Source organism: Anopheles coluzzii, chromosome 2 (genome assembly GCF_943734685.1).
Source record: "Anopheles coluzzii chromosome 2, AcolN3, whole genome shotgun sequence".
NCBI classification, from domain to species: Eukaryota; Metazoa; Arthropoda; class Insecta; order Diptera; family Culicidae; genus Anopheles; species Anopheles coluzzii.
In genome coordinates this window covers 70,332,377-70,347,150 of record NC_064670.1, presented here as the reverse complement: position 1 = coordinate 70,347,150, position 14,774 = coordinate 70,332,377, and the positions used below count along the sequence as shown (strand labels likewise).

General features: G+C 41.6%; 4 protein-coding genes across 4 annotated transcripts; 2 read left to right on the top strand and 2 right to left on the bottom strand.

Moving 5' to 3' along the window:
- The first annotated feature begins 1,960 nt into the window (after window positions 1–1,960).
- LOC120951445 (cytochrome b-c1 complex subunit 9) lies at window positions 1,961–2,387 on the top strand. The gene is made up of 2 exons (XM_040370186.2): window positions 1,961–2,189; window positions 2,274–2,387. Exons 1-2 carry the CDS (start codon window positions 2,058–2,060, stop codon window positions 2,310–2,312), a joined length of 171 nt encoding a protein of 56 aa, XP_040226120.1. The 5' UTR covers window positions 1,961–2,057; the 3' UTR covers window positions 2,313–2,387.
- On the bottom strand, window positions 2,301–3,071 carry LOC120951444 (39S ribosomal protein L18, mitochondrial). The gene is made up of 2 exons (XM_040370185.2): window positions 2,814–3,071; window positions 2,301–2,755 (listed from the first exon to the last, which is right to left on the bottom strand). Exons 1-2 carry the CDS (start codon window positions 2,981–2,983, stop codon window positions 2,407–2,409), a joined length of 519 nt encoding a protein of 172 aa, XP_040226119.2. The 5' UTR covers window positions 2,984–3,071; the 3' UTR covers window positions 2,301–2,406.
- A 4,268-nt stretch (window positions 3,072–7,339) lies between these two features.
- Window positions 7,340–9,969, top strand: LOC120948825 (probable arginine--tRNA ligase, cytoplasmic). Its single transcript, XM_040365581.2, has 5 exons — window positions 7,340–7,662; window positions 7,743–8,074; window positions 8,140–9,202; window positions 9,274–9,580; window positions 9,673–9,969. The coding sequence occupies exons 1-5, from the start codon at window positions 7,483–7,485 to the stop codon at window positions 9,780–9,782; spliced, it is 1,992 nt and encodes a 663-aa protein (XP_040221515.2). The 5' UTR covers window positions 7,340–7,482; the 3' UTR covers window positions 9,783–9,969.
- Window positions 9,970–12,868: 2,899 nt separating this feature from the next.
- On the bottom strand, window positions 12,869–13,923 carry LOC125908345 (uncharacterized). The gene is made up of 2 exons (XM_049611053.1): window positions 13,221–13,923; window positions 12,869–13,179 (listed from the first exon to the last, which is right to left on the bottom strand). The coding sequence occupies exons 1-2, from the start codon at window positions 13,921–13,923 to the stop codon at window positions 12,869–12,871; spliced, it is 1,014 nt and encodes a 337-aa protein (XP_049467010.1).
- Window positions 13,924–14,774: the final 851 nt, after the last annotated feature.

The following is a 14,774-nucleotide window of genomic DNA, read 5'->3' as shown; positions in this document are numbered from 1 at the left end:
TAGTATAAACTATTTTTCCATAGGAATCCGCTATACGCGAAAACTCGAGATACGCTATTGCGCTCGGTCCCGTACGATAGCGTATATCGGATAATGACTGTCATTATCTGATATACGCTATCGTACGGGACCGAGCGCAATAGCGTATCTCGAGTTTTCGCGTATAGCGGATTCCTATGGAAAAATAGTTTACACTACCGGATCGAGGGTTCAAAACTATCGACACAGAGTTTTGCATTGAAGTTTTTTGTTATAAAACAGGTATCTTTTGCCCAAATTTAATGCAAAATGCATTAATAACATTAAGGAAATTCAAAAAAAAAACCATCAAATATTTCAAAGAATTAAAATATTTGCAAAAAACACATGGAGCTGTCAAATTTAGAGGAATCGCATACTGCGAATTCGCGTATATCGAGTATCGCGTACTGCGGATAATTGCTGTATCACCAATTTTACGACAAAAATGCACTAACTTAAGAGAAAAATAAATATTTGAAACACTGCTTCTAGACGACCAACTTATGTACCGCGACAAATTTTCTGCGAGCTCTTTGTTCTAAAACAACATCTCAGTTTTAGAACAAAATCAGAGGCAACCGTGATTGTCGCGGGTTTGTGAAATTTTCACAGAAAGGCAACGCTCGCGTTTCGCGACATTACGATCAAAGTAAGCCATACATTCGTGCTAAAACAAGGATGGTTTGACAGATAGAAAGTGCCGCAAAAAATTGTCGCGCAAGATTTTTTGGGTCGTCTAGAAGCAGTGTAAGCCAGTTCGCACCGTACGCTATAACCATCAAACTGTCAATGGCTGCTCTGTTTAAACGTCGCATCAAAATGGTTGTCAAAACGGGCCAAAATAAGCAACATAAAATTAATAATTAAAGTGCTTTTTAACACCAATCTTAAGGCCGGGCTACATTGATCGTACTCGCAAGCGTAATTTTGATTTTCACTAGCGCATCTGGCGGCGGCTGACCGAAGCATTTTGCCAAACAATTTGGAGCCGCTCCAGAAAATACGTTAATTTTCCATGTTTTTTACTTAAATCGGAGGAGAAAAGTTTTGTAAAACGTAGATACACATGTCTTGCACGCATTGCATCCATTTTTGCAATGGAAAACGATGGAAAAACTACTAAATTTTGAGATCCGGCAGGTCCATTCCCTCGATGACCAAAAAAAGCTTTCACCAGCCGCCGCCAGATGCGCTAGTGAAAATCGAAATTACGCTTGCGAGTACGATCAATGTAGCCCGGCCTTTAGGAAAGTAAGAGTGTTAAATTGCTTTAAACATTTTTTGTACTTATTCACATTAATACAAACATTTTCTGACCCGTATTCATGCTGCCGAAAATAGGAACACAGCCTGCCGAAAATAGGAACAAACTGCCGAAAATAGGAGCAAAATCAATGTTTGCATTTTCACCAATATTTATGAAAAAGGGCTTTGAACCGGCAAATAAAAAAAATATTGTAACATACTATGATAGTTTATCAACCAGAATAACTACACTTTCAAGAAAAATAATGAAAAATATTGATGTGTGAGCAATTTTTGTGAAACTGCTGCACTAGCCTGCCGAAAACTGGTACAGTTACCCTACTAAAATATGATGGTTTATGTTCGGTCGAAAAATAGCTTAAATTTGGAACAAAAAACACAAAGTTTACAATTTGATGGCCTATATCTCAGTAAGTTTAAGATGAAAACGTGAAATATTTTGGTTTCAACTAAGTTTAAATATCTATTTAAAGAAAATGATTATGGTGTTAACCTGTGATGAAGTTGGTTTTTCGATTTTTATGCAGGTGTTTGCCCAATGTGCAATGGCGTATCTCGGGGACTACCTGTAGCTCGAAAATGGTTAATAGAAAGTGACCTCGTTTCTTCATAGACTTTGGGCTCGGTGCGATGCAAATGACCTGCTAAATACATACACCTTTGACTTAAGAATCTTGCGTGTTTTTGGTCGAAGTTGACATTCGCACTTCTATCAGCTTGTGTTGTGATTGCAAGTGCAAAGAAAATTTCCAAGGAATAGTCGAGCCAAAATGAAGCTGCTGAACAATTTGCTGTTGAAGCGCACCTCCACTTACCTGGTCGGAATTGCGGGAGCTGTATTTTTCTTCGAGCGCGGCTTCGATATGATAACAGATACCATTTTCGAATCCCACAACAAAGGGGTATGTATAAAAAGAGCAGTGCCGTGCGTAACGTTGCGACATGAGTTATGTAATTTTGTGGTGACTCTTTTTCTTCCATTCCAGAAATTATGGAAAGACATTAAGCACAAATACGAGCAGTAAAGATCGACTAACGTAATGAAGCCGAACAGCTTGCTGTTTATTGACTAATAAACCTTAGCTCACTAAAATTCTGAATACGTATTTCTTTTTGTATTTACTCCATCACTTCCCACGGCTTTTCGGGTCGGTGCATATCCCAAGAATACGCCGGGCGAATTCTATTCGGTTCCTTGAGACAAATACCACTCTCTTCGACAGTGCGTAGGAAAAGGTCCACCTTCTTTCCGGTTGACGGTATAAAATCACATCGCACCTCGGTTAGTCCAGCATCCAAGCAACGCGAGGCGAATACTTTTCCCAGCGTAATGAACGCCGTGAAGTCATTTCCTTTGTACAGATGCCGCTTCAGAGCCCATTCATTAGTGCTACATTCGATCACTGGTCCGTTTACAAAGTGAACCAATTTAGCTGTAACGTATTTTTTGCTAGCATTTAGCTCCAACCTACGTAATGAGATTTTTAGTTAAACCGGTTCATTGAAGCAATGTAAATTGTACAAACCTATGCCAGAAGTTTCGAACGGGTCTTTCTAGATGATATCCGTCCACTTTGTATGCTAGTCTTAATCGTTCGAGATTTCTGGGGTTCCTATTAACTACGTACAAGGTACCCTTAGAAACATTATTAGTTTGTTGAATTTTAGAAAAGATTTGTTTTGCACTACCCGCCATAGTTAAGGCCAATTTCTTGAATAGGGGGATTCATATAAAGTAGGTGGTCATGAAGTGACAACATGAATAGCTTCCTATCAAGGACTGCGAGGGAACCAAGGTGAATAAATATGAAAAGCTGAAGTTGTTCAGATCAAATCAAGGTGGATTAAAAATTTCAGGTGGTGGAAAAGGGCCCTTGGAGGGGTCGAATAAGGGCGGTGGCAACGCTTTTTCGCATGCGATTTTATCGAACGGCCTGTCAAATTTTTGTATGGGATTTGACAGATAACGTCGGACGACGCAATCGCACGTCCGACGTTATCTGTCAAATCCCATATAAATCGCGTCCGATAAAATCACATCCGATGAGGGCGGTGGCAACGCTCATCGGATGCGATTTTATCGGACGAGATTTATATGGGATTTGACAGATGACGTCGGACGTGCGATTTCGTCTTCCGACGTTATCTGTCAAATCCCATATAAATCTCATCCGATAAAATCGCATCCGATGAGCGTTGCCACCGCCCTGAGCGTTGCCACCGCCTTAAGCGAATACCACGGATAATGAGTCAAATGATGTACAGTAAAACGTCGATTATCCGGGGACGGATTAATCGGCAGGCGGCTTAACCGTGCGCATAAATCTGACAGCTGTTCATGCGTACGGCGAAAGTTTGCAGCGATAGTCAAGTGGGTAACCAGTTTCTTGTGCAGCTCTAAAGTGTCTAGTGGTATTTTCGAAATTCATTTTTGTTCATGAAAAGTTGTTTCACCTATAGTTTTTGATTAAAATAATATTATAACAACAATTAATCGATTGATTCCAGGTGAATTTATCATAAAACTAGTGAATTGCATATTTTTTATATGCGATTGACGTTTCTTGGACCATTATCCGCGCAAATCAATTTAATCGGCAACCGTCCGGTTCCGAGCTGCCCGGATAATCGACGCTCTACTGTATTTTATCACCAATTCCTGGTTATGTTTTAGAATTTTACTTATTTTTCGATACAAAGAACCCAATTTTTAATAGCTTTATGTTTTTACAAAGAAAATATTTAAAATATGCAATGAAGTGTTTTTTTTGTGTTTTTTGTTATGACAATGTGTTCTTGTAACCACTTTTTCTAATATCCTCCTCATAACGCAATGTCACTTTTGCATTGTACTGTAATTTCTCATCAGCACGCATAAACGAAAAGCCGGATAAAAGGTACACGGATAAACGGCGCTCCACTGTAAATGTAAACAAAGTTTGAATCCTGGGGGCCTTACGTCAAGTGACGAATGGTCAAAATGCTCAAGCCAAGGTGGAATGTATAATGAGGTGTAGTTATAGCGCTTTTGGCGATCCCCCCCCTGGGCTCCGATTTTGACAGATGGTTTTCCGCTTGTATATGTATTGATGGATTGTTTACGTTTTGCATGGTCAATATTTAGTGGAGATCAATTTGGGTGAATATTTTAGTTTATTAGAACACAGTCCGTGATTTAAAATGGAAATTTTCCTTCGAGAACTTGAAGCGTTCGCCAAACGCGGAAAACTAACTGTCAGTTTTCTTCGTCGATTCTTCTTCCACCTTGCTGTCGAAACGGGCTTATAACTTGACCTGATATCTTTAGAGTCCTTGGCTCTAGCTCAAAGTGGGAAGAAAGGAGGTGTCGTCATGTAGAACGATTGGGCATCGAGGCTTTAGAAAAAAGCACAAAACCAGGATCGACGGCAGTTGTCAAATGCAACGAATGTTGCTGGTATTTGGATATGATATATGAATTGTTTTCGTTTGATAAACATTTGTTTAGCACTAAAAAAATGTATTTTGCGTCCACACTCCATAAATCGGCATGTTACACGTTATAATGCAGCTGCTGTCTGTAAACAAATATCGACGGCTGTTGTCAAACTGAATCTCAAAATGGCAACATGCCAAACGCTAAGAAGACAGCTCCTCTATATTCCACCTTGCTAGAGTCCAAAGTGGGTATAGGGACTAGGTGGGCTTATAGGTTTGGCGGGAAGGCCATATTGGACGAACGAATGACAGGAGGGGATTCGATTGTGATATGTAGTTTTTCACCCACACTACGACACATCATCCAAAATAGCCATTGGAGTTCACACGCATACATCAACAAATGATCGAATCCCCTCCTGTCATTTCGTTTTCATTTTTCTACAGTACGGCTGTCAATTTGTTCGGGATAAGCCCACCTGTATAATAAACCCACTTTGCTAGAGTCCACCACCTAATATTTTTAAATCCACCTTGTTCTATGTCGTGTTCGATTGCTGCTAGAGCGCTGCCTTAGACGGCGCTCTGGCAACAATCGGACGAGACAAACAAACACGACTCTGTTCGATAGGTTCTCTGTCAGTTGTTCGATTGTCTTAAAGAGCTGTCATGTCTGTCTGTCTGTCTGACACTTGTCTTTTCATATTGATAATGAAGCATTTTCATAGTTCAAATTAATATCCATCTACAGGGGGAAGATTTAACAAATAATTTACTACTAATTGTAATTAATAAGATTATAAAAATGATTCAAATTTAAAATTGAATAATGTAAACAAACGTCCATGCCAAAACACATACTGTCCATGCCAAAACACATGCGACCGAAAAAATGTCGCAAAGCAAGGCGTAAGTCGAAAAAGTCGTATGTCGAATATCTATGAACATAAAGTTTATAACCGAAGTTGAAGAGTTGGAATCTATGATATCGTGTACAGTCTTTCCCCGAGTTACGCGAATAATGCGTTCCGGAGACATTCGCGTAACTCGGATTTCCGCGTAAGTCGAATATCACATGTTACAGCAAAAATATACTTTATTTATCATAGTTTTTGATTGAATTTAGTTCATTTATGTAATTTAATACTTATTCGATGCAATTGGTGTAGAAAATTTAGTTATTTATCGGTAAATATTTTTCATTTGACAATTGATGGAGAAAATTGTACTGATTTGACATCTGAACTGTCAAAAATAAAAATTCGCGTAACTCGAATTCGCGTAACTCGAGTGTCGCGTAACTCGGGGAAAGACTGTATTTTATTTGAAATAATGTTGGATAATGTAATAATTATATTTGAAAAGACGTACACAATATAGATATTCAAGATAGAGTAGTTGTGGAATCTTTGGAAATGTGTTTATAACGGCTAGTAGCCTAGAAATTAAAAAAAAACATCAATTTCTTGTCAATGACAACTTTTAACTCTCAAAATCAAAATCTGCGAATCGTCTTAACTCGATGGGGTTGTAACTCGGGGGACGCCTGTACAGTGCAAACACATGCATTATGTACACATAATACTTTTATACGTTTCAAACCTGCATATATATTTAATGTTATAATTGATTTTGAAGCATTACAATCATTTTTGATAGCTATTTTTAAAGTTTTGCACGTAAGTGTAGAAGAAAAGAGACAAACTACGTACCCAAACTTGAAAATGTCCCCAATTGTATTCTATCTACTGTAGCTTTGAAGCCTTTGACAGTCAAGGTACTCACAGCGCTGGTGGGTACCGTGCAACACAGACTGAATCATCTGGCATGTTCGACTCGAGGTTTGTCTTGTCTGCAAGGTGTTATAAATGACAAGGTGAAGTTGTTCAGAGCAAAATGACATTTCTCGACTTGACATTTCTCTTCCGGGGGCTCCAGTCAAGGTGTTATAAATGACAAGGTGAAGTTGTTCAGAGCAAAATGACATTTCTCGACTTGACATTTCTCTTCCGGGGGCTACGGTCAAGGTGTATGGATAATAGGAGGTGAAGTGCTTCAGAGCAAATTGACATTTCACGACTTGACATAACAATACTGGGGGCTCCGGTATTAAAATCGGGGAGGGCTGTAGGGGGGTATAGAAAATTGTATGCGATTTGACATAACAATACTCAATGATGGCGCCCGGAAAACGCGCTAACAATTCACCTCCTTAATAAAGACACCTTGGCTACGGTATAAAAATCGGGGAGGGCTGGTGCGGAGTAATGAAATTTGTATGCAGAGAGTGACAGATGTCCCCCACAATGTCGCCCAGCAAAAGCGATAAAAATCAACCTTCTAAATACATTATCCTTGGGCTCCAGTATAAAAATCGGGCAGGGCTGGTGTGGGGTAATGGAATTTGTATGCAGAGAGTGACAGATGTCCCCCACAATGTCACCCAGCAAAAGCGATAAAAATCAACCTTCTAAATACATTATCCTTGCTTGTCTGTTTGTTTATGTGTGACAGTGAAGCTCCATATGATTATATGGGTTTGTTCGAGTCGAATGTCGTGTTTGATTGGTGTCAGAGCGCATCCTTACGTAGATTTGTTGAGAACGCATAAACCGCGTATCTCGGGAGCAGACTGTAATCTTTATAGCTGTCATTTATAGCCGCTTACTAGACGTCACGTCTGGAACCAGCTTATCATAAACACGTTGTTCTGCCGATTAATATAAACATAGAAACCAAATATTGTCCATTGTTGGATATTAAATTTCAGACTTTGGGATGGCTGACTTCGATAGTGCCACTAAATGTATCAGAAACATTGAAAAAGAAATTCTTCTCTTGCAATCCGAAGTTTTGAAGACTCGTGAGGGGCTTGGGCTGGAAGATGATAACGTGGAACTTAAAAAGTTAATGGAGGAAAACACGAGATTAAAACATCGTTTGGAGATAGTGCAATCGGTAAGTATGAAGACAATGTATGGATACCGAGGCTTTCACTAAACCATTTTCCAATCCTATTATGTTTATATGGTTTACAGGCTATTGTACAGGAAGGCGGATCAATCGCATCCTCCGATTCTGGCAACCAATCCATTGTTGGCGAACTGCAGCAAGTATTTACCGAAGCCATTCAAAAAGCTTTTCCAAGTGTGTTGGTTGAGGCGGTTATTACTATTTCGTCATCCCCCAAGTTTGGCGATTATCAATGCAATAGTGCTATGCAGATTGCGCAGCATTTGAAGCAGTTATCTGTTAAATCGTCGCCACGTGAAGTGGCCCAAAAACTGGTAGCTGAATTGCAAAAACCAATACCTTGTGTCGATAGATTAGAAATCGCTGGAGCGGGATACGTTAACATTTTCCTGTCTAGGTATGCATTTTCTTTAATTGTTTACCCTCAGTATTTTGATAATTCTATTGTTTCTTTTACTGCAGATCTTATGGAGAACAACGCATTATGAGCATCTTGAGGCATGGGATTGTGGTACCATTAATAGAAAAGAAACGTGTGATAGTCGATTTTTCCTCGCCTAACGTAGCGAAAGAAATGCATGTCGGTCATTTACGTTCGACCATCATTGGTGATTCAATTTGTCGATTTTTGGAATATCTCGGACACGATGTGCTTCGTATTAACCATATCGGAGACTGGGGAACGCAATTTGGTATGTTAATTGCTCATTTGCAGGACCGTTTCCCTAATTTCCAAACCGAGTCCCCGCCTATCAGCGATTTGCAAGCATTTTACAAGGAGTCAAAGGTCCGATTTGACAGCGATGAAGTATTTAAAAAGCGTGCCTACGAATGTGTAGTCAAACTGCAAAGTGGAGAGCTGAGTTATTTGAAGGCCTGGAATCTAATTTGCGATGTTTCACGCAAAGAATTCCAAACCATCTACAACAGATTGGATGTGAAACTAGTTGAACGTGGTGAATCGTTTTATCAAAGCAGAATGGAAAAAATCGTAGAAGAACTTAAGCAGGATGGGTTCCTTGAAGAAGACGAAGGCCGTCTTATCATGTGGGGCGAAAATCGCGCTGGAATTCCTTTAACCATCGTAAAATCAGACGGAGGATTTACATATGATACTTCGGATATGGCCGCCATCAAACAACGCTTGCAAGAAGAAAAGGCTGATTGGTTGATATATGTAACTGACGCTGGGCAGGCGACTCATTTCCAAACAATTTTTTCTTGTGCAAAACGAGCCAAAATCCTACAAGAGAGCAAACATCGTGTGGATCACGTCGGATTTGGTGTGGTGCTAGGCGAAGATGGTAAAAAATTCAAGACTCGTTCTGGCGATACGGTGAAATTGACAGAACTTCTCAATGAAGGTTTGAGGAGGGCTATGGAAAAACTAGTTCAGAAGGAAAGGAACTTAGTGCTCACACAAGAGGAGCTAGTTGCAGCACAAGAATCAGTCGCCTACGGTTGTATTAAATATGCGGATCTGTCGCATAATCGTAACAACGAATATGTGTTCTCCTTCGATAAGGTAAACATTTTGGCTAAATCGTGCGATATGACTTTTCTTATGTTATCTTTCTTTTCATTTATCCTTCCCAGATGCTGGAGGACAAAGGAAATACTGCCGTGTATCTGTTGTATGCCTATACCCGCATTCGTTCTATTGCAAGAAAATGTGGCGGAGATTTTGCAAATGACATGCAAAAGGTGATCGATTCCACAGTTATTAAATTAGATCATGAAAAGGAATGGAAACTCGCCAAGGTGTTGCTTCGTTTTACCGACGTTATGTTATTGATCATGAAAAATCTATCGTTACATCATCTTTGTGAGTTTGTGTACGAAATATGCACTGCTTTTAGTGAGTTTTATGACAGTTGTTATTGCATCGAAAAAAATAAGCAAGGTATTTTTAAACAGTGAACCTATTAATAATGGATGACATTCAAGTCCATCTCATCTAAGTGCTAATTGATTTTGTTTGTCTGTATTTTTCAGGTGAAATTATTACTGTTTATCCCTCTCGCGTCTTGCTATGCGAAGCAACATCAAAGGTGCTGGAAAAATGTTTCGATATTTTAGGACTGAAGCCTGTGCATAAAATATAAACGATACATCCACTTGAGGTAGCATGCGCAGCAACAACAAAATTAAATCAAGCTGTTTACTAATTACCTGGTTAACATTGCAAATGTTTCGACTAGTATATTTGCTGCTCGAAATCTTTTTTTCAATTTTTGTTTATTCTCATGATTCAATAATAAAATATACTTTCTTGATAGTTTTTTGCCCGAATGATCACCCAAGGCCTTATTAGACGGAGCAAGGACTGTGTAGGAACGAGGACAAGTAATGTAGAACGATTTGAAAAGTAGCCAACAGTTCGTAACAGGCAGTTTGACATCTAAGAGCCTTTTTCGATTCCAAATTTAATTGTGATAAAAATGATAAATCGGTCTGGTGATCAAAAGAAAATTGTAAATTGATTATTGAATGTTTCACCAAATGTATTCATGCCTCTTTTAATGAAAATGGTTTTAGGGTTTGATGAGTTTTCCAGCGCTTCCTGCTTTTAAAAAGCATGCAAGATGGCTAAACCTACTCGTACAGACGGCGTCCATGGGCCTGAGACGGAGGAAAATACTGTGATTCGATTTTGGAATCTATCCTTTAAACAGGCTTTGACAGATACAGGCGGTTCCCGAGATACATGGGGACCAAAAACGGCCGTAAAAAACCGCGTATCTTAAGTTTCCACGTAAGTCGAATCTCGTGATTTCTAGCCAAAATATCACATATTTTCGAATAATTTTGCAAGCAGGGGGTGGTTTTAGCCTATTAATTATTTATTTGATATGATTATGACTGAATGTATAAGTTATAAACCTTTATAATGGTTTTTAACATTTGAGCAAAAAGGAAATTATTTGGCATATTACCGTAGCAATAGATGATGCGCAAGATTGCGCATATATTTATCTGTCAAACGGGTCGGTTTGATATATTTATCTGTCAAAAAATATTTATATATCTCGGACATATAGGCTGGTATTTTTGAATCCGTTCGTAGCGGCGGCGTACGTCCCGACACTCATTTTCCTAACGTACTAGATGGTTGCTACAGTTATTCACCGCGGCGTTGTAGGACAGGGCTCAAGAAATGTGTTGCCATCTCTAGAATTTCATGTGAGCGCCGTACGTTCCCGCGACGAACGGATTCAATAATACCAGCCATAATCTTGAAAATTTATGCGCAATCTTGGCGCAATCTGAAAATGTATGGAAATGACGTTTATAGCTCAGGGTTGGCTACGCGAAATGACATGTTTTGATAAAACGAATATATGCGCAATCTGAGATTGTGCATCGTGTATTAATACGGTGAAAAATGTATGGGATTTGACATGTATGTACAGTGGAGCACCGTTTATCCGGGTACCTTTTATCCGGCTTTCCGTTTATCCGTGCTGTTGAGAAATGACAGTTCAATACAAAGGTGACATTGCGTTCTGAGGAGGGTATTTGAAAAAGCGGTTATAAGAGCACATTGTCTTAACAAAAAACATCATAATTCATGGCATATTTCAAATATTCTCAGAGGAAAAACATGAATTTAATAAAAACTGGGTTTATTTTATCAAAAAATAAGTAAATTAGTAAAAAAATAAGTAAAAAAATAAAGAATTTTCCAAAACCTAATGAGGAATTGATGATAAAATATATCATTTGACTCATTATCCGTGTTACAGTAGAACGTCGATTATCCGGGGGCGGATTAACCGGCGGGCGGCTTAACCGTGCGCATAAATGTGACAGCTGTTTAAACGTACAGCGAACATTTGCAGCGATAGTCAAGTGGGCAACCAGATTTTTGTGTAGCTCTGAGGTGTCTAAGGGTATTTTCGAAATTCATTTTTGTTCATGAACAGTTGTTAAACCTGTAGTTATTGATTAAAATAACATTTTAATAACGATTAATCGATTTATTCAAGTTGGATTAATCATAAAACTAATAAAAAACTAGTAATATAATAATTTTTATACGAAAATGACATTTCTTGGACCATTATCCGTGCAAATCGATTAACCGGCAACCGTCCGGTCCCGAGCTGCCCGGATAATCGACGTTCTACTGTATTTGCTTATCCGGGCGATGTCAAGTCCCGAGAAGCCCGGATAAACGGCGCTCCACTGTGGCTGGTATTATTGAATCCGTTCGTAGCGGGAACGTACGGCGCTCACATGAAATTCTAGGGATGGCAACACATTTCTTGCGCCCGTTCCTACAACACCGTGGCGAATAACTGTAGCAACCATCTAGTACGTTAGGAAAATGAGTGTCGGGACGTACGCCGCCGCTACGAACGGATTCAATAATACCAGCCTGTATGTATGTACAGGCGGTCCCCGAGATACACGGTTAATGGGGACTGAAAACGGCCGCAAAATACCGCGTATCTCGAATTTCCGCGTAAGTCGAATCTCGTGATTTCCGTCTAAAATATCACAAATTTTCGTGTAATTTTGCAAGTAGGGGGCGGTTTTAGTCACTTTATGAATTATTTGATATGATTCTGACTGAATATAACAGTTTTAAATCTTTTGAAAAAGATTTTAACATTGGATCGAAACGGAAAGTTTTTGGCAATTTACAATTGATGTGTCAAATCAGTACAATTTGCTCAAAAAACTGTCAAATTTAGAAAACCGTGTATCTCCGAATCCGCGTATAAGAGGTACCGTGTATCTCGGGGACCGCCTGTATGGGATTTGACATGTACAAAAATGTATGGGCTACGTGGTACTCAAGTCCTGAAAAGGCCGGTATGATCGCGTAGACTATTACACCAATAATAATAATAATTATTATTATAACAATAAAAATAATAATTTTTATGTTTTGGACTTTTTTACACCTTTATTACACATATCAAATAATACAAAGCACAATATATTGATGTCTGGGGCCGCGCGCACGAGCCGCACCGTGAGCCCTACCGGGAGCCCTGCTCGACCGGTAGCCTGTTACACACTCCTGCGTTAGGTGCGCTCTGCACACACTTAGCGCGCATCGCTAAGTGCGGCGTATTAGTGTGCGTGAGCGCAGTGTCGATTCCTGGATGTCGACCAGCAGCAGCGCAACTGCTACGGCGAATCCAGGGCTCGGCACGTCTATCCACAACATCTCCCCCTTTTAATAACCGAAGGGTCGAACCGACGCGGGTGGTATTCCACAACGGAATACCAGCGTGGTGACACCCTTCGACCGATGGTACGTAGTGGGAATCGTGATGCTGCTGCGCTCATGTTCCCGGGGCAGCTGCGATGATGCCGCGTTCGCGTTCCGCGAGTTGCGACTGTTGATGATGAGCTGTTGTCCCGGGGCGGCGGCGATGATGCCGCGTTCGCTGTCCTCGGGAGCGTCTGCTATGGTGCACCGTTGTCCCGGGGCGGCGGCGATGATGCCGCGTTCGCTGTCCTCGGGTTGTAGCGTCGCTGCTACGCCTGCCGGGAGGTGAGGGTGGTGCCGCAATGAAACCTTGCACCGGCAGGGCCATGACCGGCGACAGCAATGGCCGGCCACAGCGATGGCGTCTCTGGCTGGACGTGCTGGGTTTGCTGCAGGTGAGGCGGAATGTGTCGTCGCCTATGATGCGAGGCTGCTGCGTTGCAGCCGAGGCGACTTACGTGTCGCCGTTGGTGATGCGGGGCTCGAGCCGCGGCGGGAATGCGACCTCGCCGATGACATGCTGCCGTGCTGCAGTCAAAGCAACCTGCGGGTTGCCGATGATGAGGCGGACTCGAGCCTTGGCGGGATTGCGACCTCGTCGATGATGTGCTGAGGTGCGGCAGCCGAAGCAACTTGCGCGTTGCTGTTGGTGATGCGGGGCTCGAGCTGCGGCGGGATTGCTGCTTCACCGATGATGTGCTGCAGGGCTCGAGCCGGGGCGGGAATGCGACCTCGCCGATGACGTGCTGCGGTGCTGCAGCCGAAGCAACTTGCGCGTTGCTGTTGGTGTTGCTGGGCTCGAGCTGCGGCGGGATAGCTGCTTCGCCGATGACGTGCTGCAGGGCTCGAGCCGGGGCGGAATGTGCCGTCGCCCTTGATATGCGGCTGCAGTGGGTGGTGTGTAGCCGGCTGCCCATTGCAGCGGTCGCCAGTGATGGGACAGCAGCCGGGGCCACGGTGTCTGCGGTGGCGGCGGCCCGATGTTCCGCGGTATCCAAAACCACAGGGAACCGTGCCATCGCGATGGCCGCTGCACTGACGCTGCAGAAAGGCCAGACGAAACGCGATGGCTGCCGCGGGTTCTGTAGGATCCTCCTTGCGCAAGAGGATCCCATCCTCGTCGCCACTTTTATGTTTTGGACTTTTTTACACCTTTATTAACATATCAAATAATACAAAGCACAATATATTGATGTCTGGGGCCGCGCGCACGAGCCGCACCGTGAGCCCTACCGGGAGCCCTGCTCGACCGGTAGCCTGTTACACACTCCTGCGTTAGGTGCGCTCTGCGCTATTCAAGATTGAAGCTAATCTGTCCCATGAGGAGCAGCACGAGAAAATAACATCTTTCTTTTATTTAAAGGAGATAGTTGAGATTTGGTTCATAGCGGTCACATGAGGCCTTTCTGAAGTGTTGGTCGGAAAATTGTGCTAGGGAATTTAACCCAACAAATGATTGGGACGCTCTAGCAGCAATCGAACGCGATATCGAACATGAAAAATATATGGGGTTTTACATGTTCGATGTGATAACCACAAATCGAACATGTGAACCCAAGTGCCACAAATCTACTAAACGACCAATAAACGCCTTCTAAACGACTCAAGCTCTCTACCTAAACGGAATATAGAAAGACTTCGTTTAGCAGACGGCAAACGACTCATGCATTCTAAAAATAGCAAAAAGCTGATGGCGCTATCTGTTGGTGGGATACCCCAACCAGTTGAGCCTTCATCGCTTGGAGGAGAGCTTTCTCATTTCCTCTGTACTGTTGTATGGTTTCGCATTGAAGTTATGCATCGCTAGAACTAGAACGGCGATACGATTGTTTAAATACTAAACTCCAACGGAAACCACCAGCACTGAAAA